The sequence below is a fragment of the Hyla sarda genome, chromosome 2 (genome assembly GCF_029499605.1).
Source record: "Hyla sarda isolate aHylSar1 chromosome 2, aHylSar1.hap1, whole genome shotgun sequence".
In the NCBI taxonomy this organism is placed as follows: domain Eukaryota; kingdom Metazoa; phylum Chordata; class Amphibia; order Anura; family Hylidae; genus Hyla; species Hyla sarda.
This window is the reverse complement of record NC_079190.1, coordinates 201,389,923-201,416,319: the sequence shown is the minus strand read 5'-3', so window position 1 is coordinate 201,416,319 and position 26,397 is coordinate 201,389,923. Positions and strand designations below refer to the sequence as shown.

The 26,397-nt window shown below is 42.2% G+C and overlaps 1 protein-coding gene across 2 annotated transcripts in view; it reads left to right on the top strand.

Moving 5' to 3' along the window:
* The window catches only part of DMD (dystrophin), a 2,642,350-nt gene that overhangs the window by 1,686,643 nt on the left and 929,310 nt on the right, over positions 1-26,397 (top strand). For both annotated transcript variants that reach the window (XM_056556147.1, XM_056556148.1), the window contains exon 50: positions 6,481-6,565. In XM_056556147.1, coding sequence (XP_056412122.1) covers positions 6,481-6,565 — 85 coding nt within the window. The remainder of the gene's footprint in view (positions 1-6,480; positions 6,566-26,397) is intronic.

Here is a 26,397-nt window from a genome sequence, read left to right as displayed (position 1 = left end):
CAAGACTTTTTAAACAAAATATGCATTGGTAAATAGTTTCAAGCATAGCTTTCCACCTTTTTCGAGTAACTGTGTCACTGTGACAGTTGGAAATATTTACAGTTGAACAGTTTGAGTCACCTGTGTCCTCGGCAGGAGGGAGAATAAAGAGGTAGCTGTTTTTCAACATTATAGTGCGTTGTATACAACATCATTATTACTTATTGCTTTTCATGTTTTGTTACAACTAGCATAGTGGCTGTATCCAACTGTTTCAAATGGTTACTTATAGACCCCATTAACTTACATTTTCTCAGTTTGGGTTTGGATCGGTGATGGAGCATCCAAGAGAGCCAGTTAATAGAGATGAGCGAATTTCCTGAAAAATGTGATTCGTAACAAATCTGAATATTGCCGCGGTTCGATAAAACGAATCACTTAATTAAACTCCATTTAGTGCAGTCCGGGCTCCAGGGCATCTAAAATGGCGGTTCCACGTGTGAGGACATGGGACAAGGAACTCTGGGAAGGCGGGAAGGCAGGAAGGCCTGATTACCCTGAATCATATGCAGCATGCAGCCTATCAGCAACTAGCCAGGCCTGTGATGTCACAGCCCTATATAATCGGCAGCCATTGCTGCAGCAAGTCATTTAAGCATTTTATTATAGAGAGAGATTAAAGCAGCGATTCACCACTTTTGGGTGTCCTACACAGCGACCTCTGTACTGCTGCAGTGGGGTGTACAACAACTCTGAAGCTAATAGGGGCCAGTTAGGGTGAGCACTAAAAGCCAAAGTCACCTGCTCTTAGTGCCTAGTAATACTGTACTGGGCTGTACTAGGTTTGAACAACAAGCAAAAAACATGGTTTCAAATGGCCGGAAATGCTCAACCCCATATGCAGTTGTGCATTTTTGGCTGGGGGAGCAGATCCTGCGCTCGTGGTCCGATGCTAAGAGCAATCCCCAGCATAAAATGCATACAATGGGGGATACCTGCATCAGACCACAAGTGCCACAATGGCATCCTACACCAGATGAAAAGTCTGGATATGTAACATATAGAATAATACATAAATTTAGGTGCACTACTGTGGTAGATGTGAACAGTGGCATATGGCTAACCCTCAAACTGATGTTAAAATTGAGACATTAGCCAGTATATCCTTATATGAAGGACATACCTGAGCGCGCACACCAATGCCAAGGTTTCTCAAGTGGCACGGGATCTAACACTAAACATACCAGTGCTGTATTGGCAATGCATTTTATGCTGGGAATTGCCCTTAGCAATGGAACAGAAGCGCATCATCTGCTCCCCCAGCATAAATGCACAACTGCTTTTGGGGTTGAGCATTTCCTGCCATTTTCTTGTTGTTCAAATCTTGTACTTTGAGGTGTATAAACTCCAAATCTAATGTGCCTTAATCACTATTATAGGCAGCATTTTGGTGAACCTGTGAGGCCGGCAACATATTAGCCTACTTGGGTGGGGCTCATAGCCTTCCTCCCTTCTCCCACTTTATGTGTGCTTAGCCACACTGGAATGAACTGGGAGCAGGCGGTGAGTCGGACCTAATGCTGCTGTAATTGCCCACTGGCCCCTGGTATTGCCCATACGGCACAGGTAGGTTTAGTGTCAGGTCCCGTGCCACTTGAGAATGTCTAAATTTTAACACCATTTTGAGCGTTAGTCATATGTTACTGTCTACATCTACCACAGTAGTGCACCTAAATGTGCTGGGCTGTACTACACAGCGACTCTGTACTGCAGCACTGGTGTGTACTACAACTCTAAAGCTAATAGGGGCCAGTTAGGGTGAGCACTAAAACCCATAGTCACCGGCTTTTAGTGCCTAATACAGGTTGCGTAGTGGAATGTATTGTCATATGTGTAAACTCTACGTACACCTACATGGTGTACTTTTTTTTTCCTGTCAAACTAATTTTGGCCAGTTACTGTGAAAGGCCAGCCAAAGCTATGCACTTGTTTTCGTAGCCTAATACAATTTTAGACGTAGTGGAGTGTATTGTCCTCCTCTCATAAGTGTAAATTGTACGTACACCTACATTGTGTACGTTTGTTTTTCCTGATAAACTAAATTTGCCCAGTTACTGTGAGAGGCCAGCTAAAGCTACCCACTTGTTTTTGTAGCCTAATACAGCTTTAGGTGTAGTGGAGTGTATTGTCCTCCCCTCATAAGTGTAAACAGTATGTACACCTATGTGGTGTTCATTTTTTTTCCATGTTAAACTACTTTGGGTCTGTTACTGTGAAAGGCCATTCAAAGCTACACACTTGTTTTTGTAGCCCAATACAGTTGTAAGTGTAGTGGAGCGTATTGTCCTCCTCTCATAAGTGTAACATATACACTAAGCTGGTGTATAAGTATGTCAGGCAGAGAAGTGCCAGGATGTGCACAGAGGAGTGGCAGAGGTTGCAGCAGACTAGGGGCGCGTGGCAGCAGTAGTCGCAGCAAGAAGCCGGAGCTTCCGGTATCAGCTAGCGGTCGTGTCTCAACCAGCAACCCATCTGCCATCATTGATTGGTTAACTCGGTCATCCACTTCATCCCAAGTGACATCTGACACCCCCAGTCAACAGTTGGTGGGTTCCTTAGACACAACCTTCAGTTGGCATGGCGCGGGAGCAGTCCCTGTCCTCCAATTGCCTCTGACCTATGCTGTTCCCTCCCCCACAGAAGTATCGTATGCTGTGGTTCAGCTCCACTATTTAGTGAGGACGATCTACTAGAGGAAGGTCAGCAGCTACTGCCCAGTCAAGAATTGGAGAAGACATCCGCTGCTTCCTCCGCTAGGCGGGCAAGTAGTGATGAGGAGAGTGGCGTGGGAGGTGGTGTTGCAAGCGTTCAGGCTCCTGAATCAAATATCGTTAAGGTACGGGAAGAGGACATCAGTGACGCGCAGACACAACTCGATGATGATGAAGCTGATCACACTTGGGAGCCGGGTGCAGTAGGGGTTTCATCATCAGGAGAAGAGGGTTGCAGGTTGCCCGTGAGGCAGCAGCTGAGCCAGCAAGGTGGTAGCATGGTTTGGAGTCAGCATGGTGGCAGCAGTAGGGAGTCTGGAGCAAAACATGCCCGACGTAGACCACGGCCCGGGAGGTAGGGGAACAGGGGTTCCTGGAGTCAGTGGCAGTAGCAGTCAGTATATGCAGACTGTTGATGGGAAAATCAGCTACTCGGCGGTGTGGCAGTTTTTCATCAAGCATCCGGAGGACGTTATCCTGTCCATATGCAAGATGTGTCGGCAGAAGGTGAAGCCTGGCCAGGGTCCCAATGTTGGCACCACCACCCTGCGTCAACATATGCAGCTACACCATAAAGTGGCCTGGGAGAACCATGACTCCGATGCGGTCGTCCAGCCTGCTGCATCACCCAGTGGCACGCCGCTCCCTGTTTCAGCCAGCCAAGGCTCCACCACCTCAGCCAAAGGGAGCTGTATGTCATACCCATCTTCTGTCGGTCCAGATGCTCTTGCTACTCCTACTTCGAGTCAGCAATCCATTAGCGAAGCCATGTCCAAGAGACAGCAGTATGCACCCACTCATCCAACGGCGCAAAAGCTGAATGTGTTCCTGTCCAAGTTGCTGGTGCTGCAGTCCCTCCCTTTTCAAGTGGACACTCAGTCATGAGCATGGGGGTGCGCTAAGAGGCAGGAGCTGGGACAGGTGGTAGCTGGCCTCGTGGCGGACCACCAGCTCAATTTTAAGATACAAGTATGAGCTTTCTCACTGCAGCAACTTATACACTGCAGGAATTCTACACTATTGGAGCTGGAATTACCATGGCTGCTGGCACCAGACTTGCCCTCCAATGGGTCCTCAAAAAAGCATTTAAAGTTTGCTCATTCCAATTGCCAGGCTCTGTCATTGTGCCGCTGTGCGGCAGTGACTCTAATAGCAATGACTGTAATCTGCATGTCATACTGAATACCAGTATTATTTCCCTAACACAGCACACTCCCTACGCGTGACACGACAAGGCAAATTGTTCTACACCCCTTTTGAGTTTCTCTGTAGCCCGGAAATAGCCGTTTTTAATAGCGATTCACCTCAATGGTTTTACATTTCCTGTGTACTAGTTGCTTAAACAGAACAATGTCTGTTTCCTTGGTGTTTGGTATTTGAAAAAATTGGGCAGAATATGACTATCTTTTCCTTTTAACTTTAGTGTAAATATTTTATTGCTGCATGCTTTTTCACGTCATTGTACATATTTCGGATTCACTTTAGATACTAACTAATTACTGTACTAATGGCTTTTGGTCATGCAACCATATTTATTGCTAAATCAGTCAAGTTTTTAAGCAATAAGTGATGATATTTCCTATTTGTTTTTTGTGTTCAGCATATACCCTGTCCCTTCAAAAAAGGGTGATATTTACAGACCTGTAAATAAAAAAAACAATGTTATATATTAAGAGCCATTTTGTCTGTATACTTAATAAATATATCTTAATATACGTTAAGCAAAATTAGCATGATGCAGAACATCCAGATGTAGACTTCAGTTGGCTGTGTATGGTATGTGAGAAAGAAACTTAATGTAAATTAAGGTAATAAATCAACTTGTAGTACTTAATGGTTGCAATGATAGCTGATGTCTCATAGTATAGTACAAGTACTTAAGACAAATGAAGAGATGTGTAGTATGGGATGTCGTTTTGCCAGTCACACTGCCTTAACAACAGTTCTACCTAGTCTAAGCAGAGCTGGGATATAATCACTGCAGACAAGCACTAAAGAGTGATCTTCAGACAGTGAATACATTACATTTTACACACCATTGGACATGTGCAGTTGCTGTGGAAAAAAGGAAGAAATAAATATATGCCAGTGTTAATTTTCCTTTGATCAGGAGGAACCCTTTTGTCTTGCAATTTGCTTCCTCACTACAGAAGACTGTACATGCGTTCCCACATTCTCACTTTATAATCTTATTTGCATGAACTTGTGTTTTACCATCTTGAACATAATAGGAGTTCTCTATACAGATACAGAAAGATCGTGCTGTCTTATGATAGAGATTTTATTGTACAGTTTACAAGTTTTTTTAGGGTAGGGGTACAGATTTGGGTTGCCAGAGGTGCGTTTGTACATTTACAGCAGATCTGTCAGAAGTTATTAAAACTGCTGAAAGGCACAATTCAACCCCCCCTCACCAGTGTTAGGTGAAAGGAGGGGCTGGGGAAGTTTCAATTCAGAGTTCTTGTCACGATTCGGCTGGCTGGAGGTGGATCCTCTGTGCCAGAGAGGGATTGGCGTGGACCGTGCTGGTGGACCGGTTCTAAGTTGCTACTGGTATTCACCAGAGCCCGCCGCAAAGCGGGATGGTCTTGCAGCGGCGGTAGCAACCAGGTCGTATCCACCAGCAACGGCACAACCTCTCTGACTGCTGAAGATAGGCGCGGTACAAGGGAGTAGACAAGAGCAAGGTCGGACGTAGCAGAAGGTCAGGGCAGGCAGCAAGGATCGTAGTCAGGGGCAACGGCAGGAGGTCTGGAACACAGGCTAGGAACACACAAGGGAACGCTTTCACTGGCACAATGGCAACAAGATCCGGCGAGGGAGTGCAGGGGAAGTGAGGTATAAGTAGGGAGTGCACAGGTGAGAATACTGATTAGGCCTGCTGCGCCAATCAGTGGCGCAGCGGCCCTTTAAATGGCAGAGACCCGGCGCGCGCGCGCCCTAAGGAGCGGGGCCGCGCGCGCTGGGACAACACAGACGGGGAACGGGTCAGGTACGGGAGCCGAGATGCGCATCGCGAGCGGGCGCGTCCCGCATCGCGAATCGCATCCCGGCTGGGAGTAATATCGCAGCGCACCCGGTCAGCAGGTCTGACCGGGGCGCTGCGAATGAGAGAACGCTGCGAGCGCTCCGGGGAGGAGCGGGGACCCGGAGCGCTCGGCGTAACAGTTCTCTGGGAAGTCAAGATGAAGATCCCACCCCCTTGCGCTAATAGCTGTCGGTACCTAGTACAGTGTTCATTTCAGTCATGCAAGCTGCATGACCGAGACTATAGGTATGTGTGGATTACCCTCTCTCAACTTTTTAAGGGCTAGTCTGCAGTTTTAATAGCTCAAAACTGCTGACATGTCCACTTTAGGAAAACCTCAGTGTCATAAATGACACATTGTGGCCCAGTATATTGCATTAGGACCACAAAGTTTCAGATTTTATACATTTTGGATAATTTGTAAACACATCCTAACTAGTTGTTTTAATCAACATTCCATTATGTTGGAGGTCTTGATCCACTCTAGTGACTTACGATGTTAAATACATGACATGATCCAGGAATCCTGAATATAAATTGTTACATTTAAATGGCAAGTAAATACATATACATGCAAAGTCTGCTGTGTTTATCTTAAGAACTATTTAGTTTCATACGACCATGAAATTGTATCTGTTAAATGTTATTCAATTTAAAGGTTTGTTTCTTTTACCTAACAAACTTCACATGTATTTTCAACAGAAAAAGGTAGAAGATCTCAATCAAGAGTGGAATACAGTCATCCTGTTACTTGAAGAATTGAAAAGAAGACCCACTTCTGGTGACCGTAAGTGTCAATTTAAAATGATGGTGTACTATTAACAATTGAAATTTCACTAGTGACATATATATATATATATATATATATATATATATATATATATATATATATATATTATTTATTTTTTTCATTACATTTTGGCCAAAATGTCAGACAAAGATGAACCAGAGCTCTGAATCTTTATTTCTCCATATTTTTTTTTTTGTTTATCTCTTGTCAACATCTTATTCTTAGGGTAAACAGACAGTCATGTGAGATGAGCCATTAGAGATATGTAGAGGGTATTACATGAGGGTAGAGGGTAAAGGGTATTACATAGATGTAGATGTAGACTTTATTACATAGTTGAGTACAGATATGGAGGTTATTACATGAGTCTATTAAGTTTAACCTATAAACCTACTGTGTTGATGTAGAAGATTGAAAAAAAAAACCTTATGAGGCAGATGTTGATTTTCCCACAGCAGGGTGAAAAATTCCTTCCCATATGGCATGATCTTCAGAAATCTAGTATCTGTAACTTTCAATGTTATATTTTTCAAGAAAAAAACATCTAAACTCCCCTCAGACTTGTTAATGAGTCCTCACAACATCATGAGGAATAGGTCCATAGTCTCACTGCTTTTTGCAATATTCATGTGTGATGATGGTGAAACCCTCTTTCCTTTAGACATAAAAGATGCCCCCTAGTTACAAACCTAGGGAAATTAATATATGTAAGCAATAGAAGTGAAGCAGACGACAACTCACTGTGATCCACGGCTTCTTTATTGGCAGGGACGGGTGAAGTGACAATCAGGTACAGTCTGACAGAGCAACGTTTTGTGTTACACGCTTCTTCCGGCTCACTGGCTGTGATGTGGTGTCAGCGCTGCTGAAATACGTTAGCGGGAGCCCGCACCACGGCAACCAGTAAACAAATGCCCGCTCGTGCGCACATCAGTGCCACTACTAGACATGTAATAACAATTATGTGTATTAAAGACAATAGATTAATAGAGCAGAAGAGCACATATTACAATGAGAATCACAAGAAGACACTCATGTCATTCTTATCGTTAAGTCCAGATGCTCCCAGGGCGTTGGGTCTCAGGATCCAGGCTGATTCCTTTTTAAGTAGCATCTTGTGGCGATTTATGTAATTTTTTGGTACATTTACAACCTCCAATCCTGAGAATGACAACACATCAGATGAGGGCATCACTGACCTGTTCTGATTGAGCATATATGTTCCTGTATCCTGACATATAAACAGCGGATCGTCTTCCCTATATTGAAAGACCCACATGGGCATAGGATCACATAAACTACGAAATTCATTTTGCAGGTAATAAAATGGGATATCCTCCCATCTACTCCACCTATCTTACAATACTTGAGTTCACCATTCAATTTACACATTTTCTTTAACCAATTCTCATTGTCCTCAACTAATCTTGTACAGCTCAACTGGTTACCAAGTGTGCATGTTCGCCTATAGGAGAACAACGGTTGCCTGAGTGCCACCTCTTTGATGTCAATATCATTCTCTATAAGATGCCAATGGCGGCGTATTGCAGATTGAATGACCGTATTCATGGGTGAGTGTTGAAATGAGAAAATGAACCGTTTCTCATTCATAGAATCTCTCTTATGTGTAAGGAGCTGATGTTGTTGATTCCTCTTAGCTCTCTCTAACGCTAATTTAAATTCTCCAGGGGGAGAAACCCTTTCAATTAACCGGGTGGTTAATTCTTTCGCCTGTCTCTCGAAATTCATATCATCATTATTTAACCTTCTAAGACGGATAAACTGCCCATATGGAATAGCTTTCTTGGAGCAGTGCATTGGTTGCTGTTTTCTTTCTAAAACTAGTAGTGACCAAGCTGCCATCCACAATCTCCACCCTCATGTCAAGAAACTCAAGAGCTTGACCGCCAAACACTGATGTAAACTTCATATTGATTTTCAGGGCCTTGTTTAAATATTCCACGAACTGTGTAAACTGCAATGGGGATCTATTCAGCAATTGAACTTGCATAAACATTTCTCTAAAAAAGAGACGTATATTCCAGTGGTGAAATCTGGTGAAATACCAGCTGGATTTTAGTGTTGTTACAAACCTTACCCAGGAGGTAAGAGAAGGTGTAAATATTTTGTGTGGCCTAACTGATGATCGTTTTGATCATATTGGAAGTTAAACCTATTGTAGGGGGCAATCTGTCGACAATTTGTCCCCCTCTCTCTCCGGAAGGGTCACTGGAAATATTTACTAACTTGGTTACCAGTGAGATTATGTAATTAATCTATCCAGAAACCACTTGTAATCTTACACATAGAGAACAGAAGACCCATTTATATATGGTTAAAATCTCAGGAAGATATTGTGTTCCGTAAAGCCGATAAGGGGGGCAACATCGTGGTGATGACACGGGAGCAATACATTGAAGAGGCCCATCATCAGCTCCACGATGTTAGAGTGTACACCACATTATCTGCGGACCCCACCCCTAGGAATTTAGAGCACCTACAGCCTATTTTACGTAAATATGTGGAACAGGGAATCATCTCCATAAAAACAGTGGATAAGCTTCTAGCCAAGTTTCCACGGAAAACATATTGGTATCATCTCCCTAACGTACATAAGTCGCTGAGCCATCCCCCATTCAGACCTATCGTCTCAGTGATTGGCTCAGTGACTGAAAGCCTTTCTAAATATGTGGACTGGCTTATCCATCCTACCATCTTCCATCATACCTTAGGGACACAAGTGAGTTTCTGAGAGCCCTGTGTAATATCTCTTGAAAAGAACGTTACCCCCTCACCTCCGTAGACGTGGAGAGTCTCCACACCCGGATCCCCCAAGATGAGGGGGTCCGGGTGTTGAGGGACTTTCTCCACGATATTGGAAAACCTAAAGAGGTAGTTGACTTTGTAGGGGGGCCACACAGATCATCCTGTCCCATAATTTCTTTAAGTTCCTGGAAAAATGGTTTTGCCAGGACTCTGGAACTGCAATGGGGACCCCAGTGGCATGCTCTTTTGCAAATTTATTTCTGGCAGCGTTTGAAAAAAGGTATGTTTTTTTCAGCAGAAAATCCATTTGCCGCCCGTCACATTTATTTGTTATATTGACAATATATTTATCATTTGGTCTGGGTCCCCATTGCAGTTTACACAGTTTGTGGAATATTTAAACAAGGATCTCAAAATGAATATGAAGTTTACATCTGTGTTTGGCGGTCAAGCTCTTGAGTTTCTTGATGTGAGGGTGGAGATTGTGGATGGCAGCTTGGTCACTACTAGTTTTAAAAAGACAACAACCATAAACAGCAACCAATGCACTGCTCCACCATAAACGCTATTACCCCCTCACGCCAAGAAAGCTATTCCATATGGGCAGTTTATCCGTGTTAAACACTTAAATAATGATGATATGAATTTCGAGAGAAAGGTGAATGAACTAACCACATGGTTAATTGAGAGGGGTTCTCCCTCTGGAGAAGTTAAATTAGCATTAGAGAGAGCTTAGAGGAATCAGCAACATCAGTTCCTTACACATAAGAGAGATTCTATGAATGAGAAATGGTTCATTTTCTAATTTCAACACTCACCCATGAATATGGTCATTCAATCTGCAATACGCCGCCATTGGCATCTTATAGACAATGATGTTGACCTCAAAGAGGTAGCACTTAGGCAATGATTGTTCTCCCATAGGCGTACATGCACACTGGGTAACCAGTTGAGCTGTACAAGATTAGTTGAGGATAATGAGAATTGTTTAGAGAAAATGCCCCATAGATGTTACTTCAAGTGCAGGCATTGTTCGATGTGTAAATTGAATGGTGAACTCAAGTATTGTAAGATAGGTGGAGTAGATTGGAAGATATCCCATTTTATTACCTGCAAAATGAATTTTGTAGTTTATGTTATTCTATGCCCATGCCGGTCTTTCTATATAGGGAAGATGGTCCGCAATTTATACAGTATTTCAGGATACAGGAACATATATGCTCAATCAGAACAGGTCAGTGATGCCCTCGTCTGATTGAACATGTCAGAAATGTTCATGCAGGTAATTCAGATGTGTTGTCATTCTCAGGATTGGAGGATGTACATGTACCAAAAACAGCAGAGATTGCCACAAAATGCTACTTCTAAAGGAATCAGCCTGGATCCTGAGAACCAACACCCTGGGTGCATCTGTACTTAACGATGAGAATGACATGAGTGTCTTCTTGTGATTCTCATTGTAATATGTGCTCTTCTGCTCTATTATTCTATTGTTCTTAATACACATAATTGTTATTACCTGTCTAGTAGCGGCGCTGATGTGCGCACGCGCCGGCATTTGTTTACTGGCATTTACCTCTGGTGTTTTTCCGCTGTGCCGGCACCACATCACAGCCAGTGAGACGGAAGAAGCGTGTAACGCGAAACGTTGCTCTGTCAGACTGTACCTGATTGTCACTGCACCTGTCCCTGCCAATAAAGAAGCCGTGGATCACAGTGAGTTGCCGTCTGCTTCACTTCTATTGCTTTCATATCACTAGTCTACCACTTACGGGACTGAACACTGCTTTACAGGCTGCAGGAGAATAGCGGTAGCAGTGCATCGGTGGAGGATTTGTAGCCTATCAGCAAGCAAGCATAGGTGGTAGTGTCAGCTGAACTTTTTCATTACATACATTAATAGATGTGTACATTGTGATCAATCACCTCATAGATGTTTTTTTCCCAACCTATACATCCCCTAGCCATAACCCCTCCTTAGCACCCACTCCAGTTCAGCAATGTCCTACTTCTATACTACTATTAGCCTTTATAGCCGCTGCCTGGCACTGGTCACAAAAGTTAGATTTACTATCCACCAATACCCCAAATACTTACCCTTAGCAGTTTTACTCAATTGTAAAACTCCTGATCTATGTTACGCTCGTCTGGTTATGGTTTCAGGCAAAGGGGACATGGCCATCCTGTGTGCCAGATTTACTCTAATCTAAACCTGCTAGTAGGTGCTGGAATTCTGACAGCTGTCACAAGTGTATATCCTTACATTTACCCATATTAAACTTTATTTGCCATGTCTGTGCCCAAGCCTTCAGCTTTCCCAAATCCCTTATGTTATCCTCCTCTGGGGTGATCACCTTACCCAGTTTAGCGTCATCTACAAAAATTCTACTATAGAATCCCTCTACAAGATCATTAAGGGGAAACATTTGGATGGATCAAGTACATTAACCTGAATACACAGGTGGGTTGAGTGGTGGATCCTGAGTAAAACTAATGAAAATAATGCTTACCATAATCTTTTCATTGGTTCTAGAGATATAGCTTAAACTTGCATTATGCAAATTAAGTCTTAACTGTACTGGGGTTTAGTTTGCAGACTATTTGCCCCCTTACACTATCCTCTGGGTCCTGTATGCACTGCCCCGCTCATTCATATTCATCTGCTGCCCTAAGCATGTGACCTCCTCTTCACAGCTCTCCACAAGTTTGGACTATATCTTCTGGACCACTGAATGGAGAAGGTCATGGAGAGAGGGGACCGTGGAAAAGCAGTCTGTGTGACATAGCTGTCCAGCGATCCTCCTTTCCCCCAATTTAGCTCTCCTGTGTTCTGAAAAGCTTCAGAGTGTGTTATTGGCCTTGATTGACTAAAATAATGCCTCCAAATCTGCCCCCAGGGAAGTTCAGACATCAATAGCATAATACAGGGTTTGACTATATCTTCTGAACCTTTGAATGGATTCTTTTCAGAATCAACCACATTACTGAATTCAGTTTTTTAATAAACATGTCAAACAAAAGTGGACTCAATACCGTCTCCTGCAATGCCAAACTCATAACGTTCTCCCAATCAGAGTATGTTCCATCAATATGGAGTGCAATATCTGGACTATACATTTTTCAATTTTGGATCTGCACATCAGCTAGCCAGTTATTTTCTATTTATTTTACAGCACTTCATAGAGTAAATATAAAAGAACGAGCAATTAAAAATAAACTATTTACATCAAAATTTTATGTGAAACTGAATATATAATTTTTTTTTTTTTTTTTTTTTTTTTTTTGGGGGGGGGGGGGGGGGGGGGGTAATTTTCCATGTCACTATCTATATTTTACAGTTTTCACTCTAGCAACCGAACCTCCTAATAAGTTAATACTTGTCATGTAGAGATCACTTTTCAGCATTCTCCTCAATATCATCACAGGCAAGATGACATTGAAAAAGTAATATTAGTATATAGATAACACTGGAAACAATGTTCACAATAGATGACCATCTCTGTTTCCCTGCCTTGTGACCTCTACACAGGTCACAGAGCATGCTAGACCACACTCTCATAGAAATCAGAGAGTCAGTGCCAAACTATTGGCTCCAATGGTCCATATGGCTGTTGTAAAGCATATTATTAAGTGCTCTTAAAAACAGCTGAAGCAATATGCTGATGCTCATAATCCTGGTGAGACGATGTAATAAATACAAAAGACATTAGAAAAGAATGAGTATTTTTCAACGTGTGACTTAATTATTAAAAATTGAATTGATATTGGAAATGTGTCAGGTTTGGTGTTTGCATCAATGCTGGGTTGTGTTTGCATTAGTTTAATAGCAAATCTGCTTTAATCTATCTTATATGTTTATCTATGTTATAGCCTAATTTTATTAGGCTACATATGCTTTTAAAGCCAATTTTATGTTATAATGCATGAATAAAATAAGTGTTTCAGTACGGTACTGTGTTTGGTGCTGTATTTGAGCCCATAAAAGAGAATAGGACTTAGCTGCTGTACCAGACACAGCTACATGGACGTGTCTACTAATGTGATAGTACTGCAGAAAAGGAGTGCACATATTACACATTGATGGCTTTAAAAAAAAAAAATATTCACATTTTGTTAATTCTTGAAATAAAATAATAATTAAAAAAACTAAAAGAAATAGCTCTTTTTACAATTGGAGAATCTGTTATTTGCAGTGTATAATCGACAGACCTTATATTAAACTCGAAGTACAGTTCATTTATTTATTTATTTTTAATTCGTATTTTTGGCCAAAATGTGACTTGTAGGTCAGTGTAACCCAGTCTGGCCTAAGAATGTATTCACACAATAATAATTATTTGTGGTCAATCTATGCCAACCACATGTACAGAACACTTAAATAGAGTTGCCATCTGTTTACTAATCCCTCGATCTGCTCCTTCTATCAATTACATGAAAGTTAATGGTAATTTTTGCTAGCACAAAATGTGACAGGATTCTTAATTTCCCTAAATATGTTTTCCCCTCAATTTGTGTATGTCTAAATGTGTGTGAATGCTCACCAAGTAATACCAATATCTACAAGTTATTTTATTAATTAGCCTATCTCTATGCCATACTGTTTTTATTATGCTAAAGCTTGCTGTGGACAGGATTACTATGAGAAGGACTACCATTCCTATTACTCCTCCTTTCTATCACAGCTTCTTGCATGCTGCTTTATTACAAGTTATGATGCAGTACTGTATTTACTCAATAGGGGACATTTATCATCATGTGTGATGTACATGTTTTTCTACCCTGTTTTCCTTTCAGTGTATTAAACATGGCTAGAATTAGATTATCAAAAAGTCCCACGGTCTTTCATGAATTGTGCACAGAAGCATCAGTGATAATGATTACTTAAAATATGTGTAAGACTCAGGTACCCAGGGAGTAGTAGATCCGTAGTTCCATGGTAGTCTGGTGCGGGTGATGTTGTGGATCCGTTGAACCTGTGTGGCAGATGGCATGGGCCGTGCCAGGGGGCGGAGTCTAAGGTGCCGCTGGTTTTCACCAGAGCCCGCCGCAAAGCGGGTTGGACTTGCTGCGGCAGGCGACACCCAGGTCGCTACCCCTGGCACGACTCGTCCACACAGGCGGCTGAGGTGATGGGTGGCACCGAAGGAATAGGCAGGACATAGTGAGGCTGGCTAGAGGTCAGGGCAGGCGGCACAGGAGCGTGGTCAGTTGGATAGCAGAAGGTCAATAGGCTGGCAGCTAGAAACACGGTCTGGTCACGGAATGCAAAGGTCTGGTACACGGCAAGGGAACACTAGGACTGCTTTCTCTAAGGCGCAAGGTAAACAAAGATCCGGCAAGGGTACTAACGAGGTGCTCCAACTAATAATAATGGTTCAGGTGTAAAACTAATTACGGGCGCACTGGTCCTTTAAATCTCAAAGCTCCGGCGCACGCGTGAGTGGTGGGCTGGGACTCGCATGTGGGCGCGTCCCGCAATGCAAATCCCAGCCCCGCCAGGAGCCAACATTCGGGGCGAGATGCGCTCACGGCTGGTATGTTCGACCGGAGCGCTGTCTATTACAATATGTTTTGGTATATACACTTTTTACTGTGTGGTCCGACTTGGAGTGGCTAAGTGCATAAACTTTTTCTTCGGGCCATTATTATACATAAATGGGTAAGCACCGTGACAAATGCCCCCCCCCCCCCAAAGACCATGACCATCATCCTCCAATGTCTACAGAAACACAACCTGTCCCTCCCACAGTGCCAACTCCAAGCCTACACTCAGGGGGAATTCAACTAGAGAAAGAAAAGAAAAAACAGACATGGTCGCACATCCACAACATGCACCTTGATCTTAATGCTTCTCAGCAATATTTATTAAACTAACAGGTTGTTAGTGTACTTTATAATCATGAAGTGCAAGCCTGCTAGGCACGTCACGGCCACCTGTAAGTAGCGGGTCCCTAACATCCCTAGCATAAAATGGAGCAGCACTGAGCGGCAACCACCACCTCCCCAACACCAGTGCCCACAGCGAGAAACGACCCACTGGCAGAGCAGTCCCAATGCCACTCAAACCAGTCCCTAGGCCACGCTTCCCCACAGACACAGCACTGGGGCAGCAATGGATGCCCCAGCACCGCACCAATGTAAACAGATGTAAAAAGCTCACTCAGCATGTGCTCCCAGACCGAGTCTGGGAGGCTGCCAGAAAAGAATAGGGCCCTAATGCAGCTTCCTGCTAATTTATATAGGCCTGGGCTGAGGGGGAAGGGCAGAGTGCAGGCCAAGTGAAAACAAAAAAAGAGGGGGATAGAAAACACAATGTGAATTCAACTAGAGAAAAAAAAAACAGACATGGTCGCACATCAACAACCTGCACCTTGAACTAATGTTTCTCAGCAACATTTATTAAACTAACAGGTCATTAGTGTACTTAATGATCATGAAGTGCAAGCCTGCTAGGCACGTCACGGCCACCTGTAAGTAGCGCGTCCCTACCATCCCTAGCATAAAATGGCGCATCACTGAGCGACGACCACCACCGCCCCAACACCAGTGCCCACAGAGGGTAACAACCCACTGGCAGAGCAGTCCCAATGCCACTCAAACCAGTCCCTAGGCCACGCCTCCCCCCAGACACAGCACCAGGGCAGCAATGGATGCTGCACAGCACTGCACCAAAGTGAACACATGTAAAAATCTCACACACTGTGTGCTCCCAGACAGAGACTGGGAGGCTGCTAGAAAAGAATAGGGCCCTAATGCAGCTTCCTGCTAATTTATATATTCCTGGACTGAGGGGCAGGGGCAGAGTGCAGACCAAGTGAAAACAAAAAAAGAGTGGGATAGAAAACACAATGTGAATTAAACTAGAGAAAAACCTGTTAGTTTAATACATGTTGCTGGGAAGCATTAGATAAAGGTGCATTTTGTGGATGTGCGACGATGTCTGTTTTTTTTCTCTAATTGAATCTACACTCAGGGGGCCTAAGCATATTATTGCTGCTTTATGCAGTTTGTGCAAATATCATAGCCAAGCACTGTAAATACCTAAATTTGTGCAAAACAGCTAATTTCTGACACAGTTGTATGTAAAGTGAAGCAAAACCGCAATTAGAAGTGGTATCTGCACTTGATGGACCAATACTGCTTAAGATGATAGAATACAGGTAAAAGCTGAAGTTAAGGCCATGTGCCCAAACAAATAGGAGGGGCTTACTCCTAATAAAGGTCTTTGTAGGGAAAAAATACACAAAGAATCTTCTACTGTGAATTAACACTGGAATAAAAGGTAACAGGGAGACTGAGACCAAAAAGGACTAGTTTGTGTGAGAGAAGAGGCCAGGGGGAGAAATTTGCAGGAGGCAGAACCATGGAAAGCAGTTTGTGTGACAGAGGAGAGGACCATGGGAAACTGCATGTGTAATGGAAGGGGGGCTGTAGCAATCAGTCTGTGTGACAGACAGGGAGCATAGAAAGTAGTGTTGGAAAACATTGATAGAGATAGCTGTTGACTAAAGAATTTGGCCTACAACAATCTGAAATATATGGCCAGTTTCTTTTTGGCATTTCACATATGGTCAGTAAATTAGTACATAATCAATCTTTTCACATGTTAACTATTTCCAAACATTTTTTAAAGACCAGAAACTACCTTTAACTTCATACTTTTATGCCATATGTATTCCATAATACTTAAAGTGGTAATCCCGTGGAAAACTTTTTATCAACTGGTGCCAGAAAGTTAAACAGATTTGTAAATTACTTCTATTAAAAAAATCTTAATCCTTCCAGTACTTTTTAGGAGCTGTATACTATAGAGGAAATGTTTTTATTTTTGGATTTCTCTTATGTCACGACCACAGTGCTCTCTGCTGACCTCTGCTTTCCATTTTAGGAACTGTCCAGAGCAGCATATGTTTGCTATGGGAATTTTCTCTTACTCTGAGGAAGGATTACGATTTTTTAATAGAAGTAATTTACAAATCTGTTTAACTTTCTGGCACCAGTCGATCAAAAAAAAAAGTTTTCCACAGGAGTACCCCTTTAAGGTCAACCATCTGATTTACTTTACTTTTATTCTCTTGTTGCTGTTCTATTTTGGAAAGTAGGTTGCCATATACAGTAGATTAGAAATTCAGTATGATAATATTCCAGGTGCTAGAACATAAAATTCCAAATGTAATATAAAAAATGTGTCCAAATGGTTTAGGTGCATTATTCAAGAAACAGATGACTGTGGAGAATTTGTGTTTCTGAAAATCTCCATAAACATTTGCATAGAGGTTTTAATATAGAATTGGAATTCTTTATGCGCTACAGTATTTACCATGCTTAAAAGAAAATATAGAAACTGGAAATGCGATCAACAGATGTGATATAGAATACATAGGGAATCTAGTATTAAGTTTTTAATAAACTATCACTACCTTGTTTTATGAAGAATTCTATAATAAGGACACAGTTGAAATGTCATTGCCTTAACTGATGGACAGAATAAAGCAGAAGTCTATTTGTGACATTGGGTCTTGAATTGCTTGTGACAGTATTGTTTTTCAGGTCAAACACAAATATATTTGATAAATGCTTTTCAAGACTACTGAAAATAGGAACCTTATATAACATTCACCCTTATCTAAGATGTACCACAGAGACAAAAATAGTTACCATTAATGAGTTAAAAAAGTGGTAAAAATGTAACACAAGGAGAACTCCGTCCCAAGACCCAAGACATCTTATCCCCTATCTAAAGGAGAGGGGATAATCCGCTCAGTGCCCGATTATGAAAGACCACAGCCATCATGCCTCTTCCATATATCGCCTAAAGACATGAATGGAGGGGGAGTGATGACCACGGGAGCCCAAAGCCTGGCACGGCCGGGTTCTGATTATAAATGTTCAGAACGCCAGGGTCCCAGGGTTCTTTGAATAGGGGATAAGATGTATAGGGGTAGACTCCCCCTTTAACTAGCTGCCCCTATTTCTCATTCAGTTCCTTAATTTTTTTTCTCCCATTGGACTTCTCTGTGGAAGTCAGAAGTCTGAAGTCACACAATGCAAAAGAAAGATCTACTGAGACAAAAGAAATAGTCCATTTTGTATACTAATTTGTAGTTCCAAACTAGTTTCACGCTGAAATTAAGGGAAACTGACAATAGCATCACCCATAGTAACCTGAATATACAGATTAATAGTTCAGGAGATGCAGATTCAAATGCATTTTACCTTATAACAGTGTTTCCCAACCAGGGTGCCTCCAGGTGTTGCAAAACTACTACTCCCAACATGCCTGGACAGCAAAAGGCTGTCCAAACATGTTGGGAGTTGTAGTTTTGCAACATCTAGAGGCACCCTGGTTGGGAAACACTGCCTTATAAAAATAATGTTGTTCCATTCCAGAGAAGACTGCAATATTCCAAATATGTTATGGATCTTCTTTGAGCAATGGAGGTGGTCTCCAGCCTCTCTGAGCCACACTTATCCTGCCAGATCTAGCCCAATGAAGCTGCCCCCTTCATAAATATTTATCTTATTCTACAGCATGTCTGAGAGGAGAGCATGGGGAAAGCTGGGGAGTGGAGCAGGAGATCTTGAAGGGTCCCAGCGGTCAGGCATCTCTCCCCAGAGTACAACAGGGTTCATTTAAAGGGTTATTCTGGCTTTATACATCTTATCCCCTATCCAAAGGATAGAAAATAAGCTGTGTGACTGCAGGGGTCCCGCCACTGGGGACCCCCGCGATCTCGGTGCAGCCACCGTCATTCTGTGCCGAGTGCTGCCTCCGAGATGGGGACGTGACGTCATGGCCATGCCTGCTCTATTCATGTCTATGGGAGGGGGGGTGATGGCCCAGCAGCGGGACCACTGTGATCCTAGATCTTATCCACTATCCTTTGGATAGGAGATAAGATGTATAAATCCAGAATACCGCTTTAATGTAAGCAAGAGGAAAGGTCCCAATACATATGTTTAGTGGCAAAGATTGTGTCATTTTGGCCTCTGGGACGCATGCAGCAGGGTATGCTGTGTTAAAGAGCATAGACCTCCGCACTTTTCTATTGAGATGGATGGAGCAAAAGGACGTATAACATGCATTATATGTCCTTTTACTATTGGACAATATATTAACGTATACTCAAGATAAATGTCTAGTATTTCCCAGGTGTGTACATGTACAGACACTGCATAACACAATGTAACAGGAGCAATTTTATACCTTCATAGAATTTAATACTAAGTTGTTTTTGTACATTTTGTACATTTTCCTCACTGCTTACTTACTTGTAAACATCTTGGAAGCTTAAAGACATTGGGGGGAAGGCTTTCTTTAAGAGGCTTCCACCTAGGCAAAATAGGAGCCCTGTATATAGATGATTAAGCATCCAACATTTTTACAGGCATGTAGGTGGAATTCATAGAACATTTTATGCTGCTGGATTCTTCCAAAAACAGTAGGACTAAGTACACTTTAAAAAGGTTTGTCCTGTGGCAAATATCCTTTAAAATACAATTTCCTCAGTACAAATTCCATTACATTATATAACAGGTATTGCTATATATTGAGTTAAAAAAAAAAAAAAAAAAAAACTTTCCATTTGTGGATACTTGAAGGTCACAGCTCAGCTTTATGAAGTTTATTTTTAATGTAGCTGACATCAGGAAGTAGCTAAACAACAAACTTATCTAATAAAGCTTTCAGATTCAATATACTTTCCGCATAAAACTTGAGCAATCTGTGGAGGTCATTCACAGCATGTTGTAAGACACCAGCAGGGAGAAGTAATGAAAAGAGCAAGGATAATATTAAGTTTCAAAAAGATGCATGAAAACCCCCTAAGATATGTTGAAAACCTCTGAACAATAGCAGATATCTTCCTATATTTATTCATTAATGCTAACATCCATAAATCTGTAAATCTAGCCTTTTGTTATGTCCTGACAGCAGTAAGCTGAAAACAAATGAACTGATGTAAAGATCTAAGATGAACGTCTTTCCATCAAAACCCTGTGTGTCATCTTCTCCAGTAATATGTCTCGGTGCATACTGCATTTCACTTTTCGTACAATAGAACAAATGGACAGGTAAACACTTGAATGGACTGAGCAATATTGTTAAAGTTATGGTAAACATTATACATAAGACAAAAATGAGTTTCCATATGCAAATGTTTAGGCACAGTTTCAGTTTATCCAATAGTTTTATGTTTTGTTTTTTGACCCTTTTAACCTGTTTAGTTTAACCCATGTTGTGTTTCCCCTCAAAAAGCATAGACGACTCTAAGCAGCTGAGATATATGGCCAATTTGCATAATTCTCTACTGTCAGATTAGTCATTCAGACTGTGTTCACACATTGCAGTTTTGTTGTGGTGTCGGTGTGGTTCCATCGCAGTACTGTCTCCGTTTTGAGACAATTTTCTAAAATGGCAATGTGGTGAGCCACGGGGTGTGAGGTCAGGTGTAAGAGGCAGATGGTGTTGCCCAGAGGCAGATGGTATTAACCCCTTCGTGGACGTCAGGTCATGGTTTGCCTATGTAACCACCCGAAGGTAGTACCGCCAGTCCTAGGTTAGGCAGGGGCAATAAAGAGTCCAAGGCCAGGTTAAGGGTAATGTTAGCATTTACTGAGGTTAGACAGGTGTTACAGTCTATACAGTTCAGCCAGTTTCCCAGAGAGGTGGCCAGTGACACAGAGAGACCTCGCAGGCTTGCTGGGAGTTGCAGTAGGTAGACTGACTATAATGCCGGCCACGATGACTAGACAGTAGACTTCATTTGACTCACTTGATAACTGACTATTAGAAGACTTGAGCTTACTTGCAAGTGAGAGGTGGCTACAGACTCTAAGCTTTCCAATGGCTGGACAAAGGCACTGGGACAGATGACTGGACTTTACCTCAGCAGGAAAAGAGGTGTGATCAAAGAGAGAGATTGCAGCTCCTCCCTTCCTTATAAAGGGAGGGCTGTGCAAGGAACCCATAGGTTACTAGTGAGGTCCCCTGGTCACTGGTCTACTCTGGGTAACAATCATATGACTTAAACATGTAACTTGAACATAATCATGTGACTAATAATAAAAGTCCTATACTCATTATGTGAAAACACTTTATGTCAAACCTATATACACAGGGGAGACACTAAAGAAGAGCCCTGGGACAGACAGGGACTCAACCTGATGGGACAGAAGGACCATATCCTGTACTGAGACACCACAGCAGCAAAAATGAAATGGTTGTACTGGGATTTTTAAAAATACACCACTATGGTACCACAATGTTTGAACACAGCCAGAGATGCAAATGAAGGGGAAATATTGAATTCAAGGAATTACTTCCCATGTCACTTCCATTTAGCTGCAGACGTGATTCACAGGCAAAAATCTTCTATGTCTGATGTTGCCAGGACAATATCCTCTTTGCCTGTCTATCACGCCTGCAGAGCATGATTACAGGCAGAGAACTGTGACTAGTTACAACTTGGTCTTTACCCTGTTGCAGAGATAGAATCAGTTGTAAATGTGGAAATGCATTGCTTAGAGTAGGTTTTTATACTGATTTCTGACTAAGATTAATAAAGTTCTGCCTGTGTAACTAGTGGCAGGAGACGGCTGCCACATCTATCCAGGCTCCTGCTGCAACTGTCATGAGTGGAGCTAAACCCTACTCTTGATGGGGAGCCATTTAGGTGCTGTGTTTAGTGTCAACTGCAGCATCTAGCACGATGACATAAACAGGGGGCTCTCTCTGTCCTTCACCGGCACTCAGTGATGCGATTACAAAGTGCTGATGGTAGTTATGGCAACCAAAGGCCTCAGAATGGCCTACTGTCTCATGTCTGTGGAAACCATAGCATTACAAAGTTGAGAGGCATAATACACAGAGCTAACAGGCAAAGTACACTGCAGTACAAATCTTACAGATATAATACACTGCAGTTCAGATCTTACAGATATAATACACCGCAGTACAGATCTGTACTTTATTGTATTATACCATCGATCAGAAGATCACACTGTATTTCGTATTGTCACTTCTGTAATGACACACGCTATAAAACAGTTACATTATGTAACCTACATGTGAACGCCAGAGAAAAAAATAAAAATCTCACCAAAATGACAGCTTTTTGTTAGTCCTGCCTCCAAAGAAAATTAATAAAATGTGATCATAATTTCATATCTACCATAGAATAATATGACTAGAGATGAGCAAACTTACAGTAAATTTGATTTGTCACGAACTTCTCGGCTCGGCAGTTGATGACTTATCCTGCATAAATTAGTTCAGCTTTCAGGTGCTCCAGTAGGCTGGAAAAGGTGTATACAGTCCTAGGAAAGAGTCTCCTAGGACTGTATCCTCCTTTTCCAGCCCACGGGAGCACTTCAAAGCTGAACTAATTTATGCAGGATAAGTCATCAACTGCCGAGAAGTTTGTGACGAATCGAATTTACTGTAAGTTCGCTCATCTCTAAATATGACAAAAAACATTAAATAATCCAGCAAAAGACAAGTCCTCACACAATGTTGGTGAATGATGTGAAAAATGATGGCTCTTAAAATAACTGACGTATTTCAGAAACAAACACTTTTTTTATCAGGGATATAGCAGTCTGATCCAGGCCTGAATCAGACTGCTACCGCCCAGATAAAGGAAAACACTTGTTTCTGAAACCCACTGAAAATTTTGACCCCAGCAGGCTTTTGTAGTAACATCACAACCCCAAAAGCCTTTTTTTTATTTTTTATTATAACTAAATATGGAAAACATATAAAACGTGAACCACAGTGTCTCCATAACAATGGGACAACAAGTAGCTAGAGGTGTCAATATTGTCATAAATTGGAAAACATGCAATACCAAATCAAGTGGGTAGCATAACATATCAGTGATAATGGAGGTCAAGTGGTTCAGATAAAAAGGAGAAAACAATGGAATAGTAAGGCGCAACTCAGGTGGGGGGGGGGATGGGGGAGATGGGGTAGGGCAAGATAGGTGCCAAAAGCCATTTTTTATTTGTAGTACTCTGCCGGGGCTGTCTCAGACTCAAAGTGTGCTGCCCTAATGGAGGACTTAGAACTGCTGTAATGACATTTAGTCCCATTTCTTGATGTGATGACACATGGATAGCAGGTACTTTTTCCTCGATCCGGGAACACTGTCTACAGTCAGGATAGCTGCTTTTTGATTGCTTTAACCTCTACATACCACACTGTTTATAATCTCACTCTCCCTCACCTTCATTGTTGGCTCTATATATCATAATTATCCAGAATCACTTTGATAAGTAAAAGCATCCCAAAGTTATTAAAACGTGAAGTAAGACTGGTAAGATTTGAAAAATGGGCCTGGGTCCTTAAGGCCAAAATAGGTTTGAAAGGGTTAGAAAGATTTATTTCACCTTAGTGGCTGCTGGACTTTATTTTTTTAAATAAATATATTTGTTGTACTTGTGGCTGTCAATGAACTACACATTGTAACTAATATCAGCTATAAGTTGAAGTGTTGACATTTCAAGCCATGAAGGCAATGCCCCCTCCCCATAAATTCTGTCCATGTTTCATGAACCTCACCATAAATTCTCTTAATGTTTCATGAAAGTTGCAATTAGAGTAAGTTTTTAGGCAAAATGAGCAAACTTTTTCTTAAGAAAACCCCTATTTAACCCATATGTTTTTGAATGGTTTTATCTTTTATCTTTATCTTTACTATAGTCCAGTAAAATCTCCCTTAGTGGACTCCTCCATATAGGGGACACTTCCAACAGCGGACAGTTTTTAATTCCCTGGCAGAGTCCCATAAGACTTAATGAATTAGCACCCTCCGAATAGAGGACATTCCCAATAGCGGATGTGGACACACCCCATAGGGGACAATAGGGGACAAAACACTCCCATTAGGGGACAAAACACTCCCATTAAGGCACAAAACACTCTCAATAGGGGACAACAGGCTTAAGTGCCAGCCCTACCTTGCACACAGGACCGCTGTCAGAGGGTATAACCTGTACCCCAGTAAAGGGCAAAGACCCCCAGGTGGCCCAGGCCACCATTGCACCCCCCCTACAGAAGCCCCAGCACAGAAGCAGAAGACCGCTGTTTAAACAGTGGTCTCCTGCTTCTGTACATTCGCCAGCCACATCATTCACCCCCCTACTTCCCTGATCCCCCAGTGCCACTTTATTTCCCCTGTGCCAAATAACCCCTCCTTTACTACCCCTCTGTGCCATATCATTTCCTCTTGATCCACCCCTTTACCATTTCATTCCCCCTTTATCTGCTGTGTTACTTCATAAAGAGGGAGATGATGAATTTACACAGAGAGTAATAAAGGGAGAATGAAATGGCACATGGGGATCAAGGGGAAATGATATGGTACAATGGTAAGGCAGGGGGATAATTTGGCACAAGGCACAGGGGGATAAAGGGATGAAGAAGATGAAATGATACAGAGGAGGGATAAGGGGTGATTAAGCACACTCTGGAGTGAGCACAGAACAGTATTCGGTCATTTAGAAAGATTTTTGAGCCTTTTTTCCCAAGAGGGGTCATCTCTCAACACTTTTTATTCCCTGTTAGTGTTCGCTATTGGGAGATTCTACTGTATGAACGTATTTATGGCCAGAGCTGAAATATGCTGCAAAGTAGAAGTGTTCTGCAAAGTAGAGTGGAGGGGAAATTTTTCAAGCAAGAATACTATAACTATTAGAGCCCTTTTTGGGCTCTGATTTTAACCAAAGGAGGTGTTACAAAGTTCACACGGCACCCTGTTTATAATCAGTCCCTGGAGTGTGTTCGCTCCGGGTCTGATTACCGGCGACCACAGGGCCGATGGCGTGTGACGTCACGCCTCCGCCCCATGTGACGTCACGCTCTGCCCCTCAATGCAAGCCTACGGGAGGGGGCGTGACAGCTATCATGCCCCCTCCCGTAGGCTTACATTGAGGGGCGGAGCGTGATGTCACACGGGGTGGAAGCGTGACTTCACACGCCGTCGGCCCTGTGGTCGCCGGTAATCAGGACCGGAGCGAACACACTCCGGGGACTGATTATAAACGGGGTGCCGTGTGCAAGATCACGGGGGTCCCCAGCGACGGGACTCCCGAGATAAGGCATCTTATCCCCTATCCTTTGGATAGGGGATAAGATGTCTAAGCACCGGAGTACCCCTTTAAGATATGGCATTGATTAAATAGTTGGTTTTATACTGACACATCAGCATTGGGAACATCCGCACTGTTAAATCTGTTATTGCCAACAAATAGACATAATTCTAAATGGATGCTTTACGGATGGCAGCAGTCCATCATTTAAAATAATTTCTTGGAAAGATCAGTTTAAATCCATTTATATATCTGAAAATGTCTGGTTTCTAACTGTCTTTCAACTATATGTTTCAGGCCACGTGATCTGACCTCACTTCCTTAATTTTCTTATTTTCTCCAATAACGGATTGCAATGAATGTAATAAGTAACAGACAGAAGTTACTTCTGTCACCAAATATTTCAAAGCTAAATTCAAAATGGACATTATGATGTCCATTATTTAAGATAAAAAAAAAATGAAAGCATGTATTTTCTTCAGTCAAAATAATAGACATTTTGCCCAACTAATGCTAATGGAGATTAAATATCACCCAATGAAATCAATAGGATCCATTCATTTCAGTTTTATTTCAGTTCCTCGGACTCCTTACCGCAGTGTTTCTCAAGCACAGTCCTCAAGTACCCCCAAAAGTTCATGTTTTCAGGATTTCCTTAGTCTTTCGAAGGTGATTTAATGATGATTAGTGAATCAGGCATCACCACAGTTATACCCCCTGTGAAAAAACAAGGGAATCCTGAAAACATGACCTGTTGGGGGGGGGGCTTGAGGAGCGACCCTAAGAAACACTGCCTTACCGGATCTTAGCACCGTAAATAAAAAATAAAATGCTTCTGTGAACTCAGCCTCATGCTGAACACCAATGTAGAAGAAAAGTTGACAATTTTAAAACTCTGAAGAGGATGCAAAAAGACTGTATGCTGGCCATGCATTATACTCAGAGAAATGTCATTCTGTAAAAATGTATGAAAA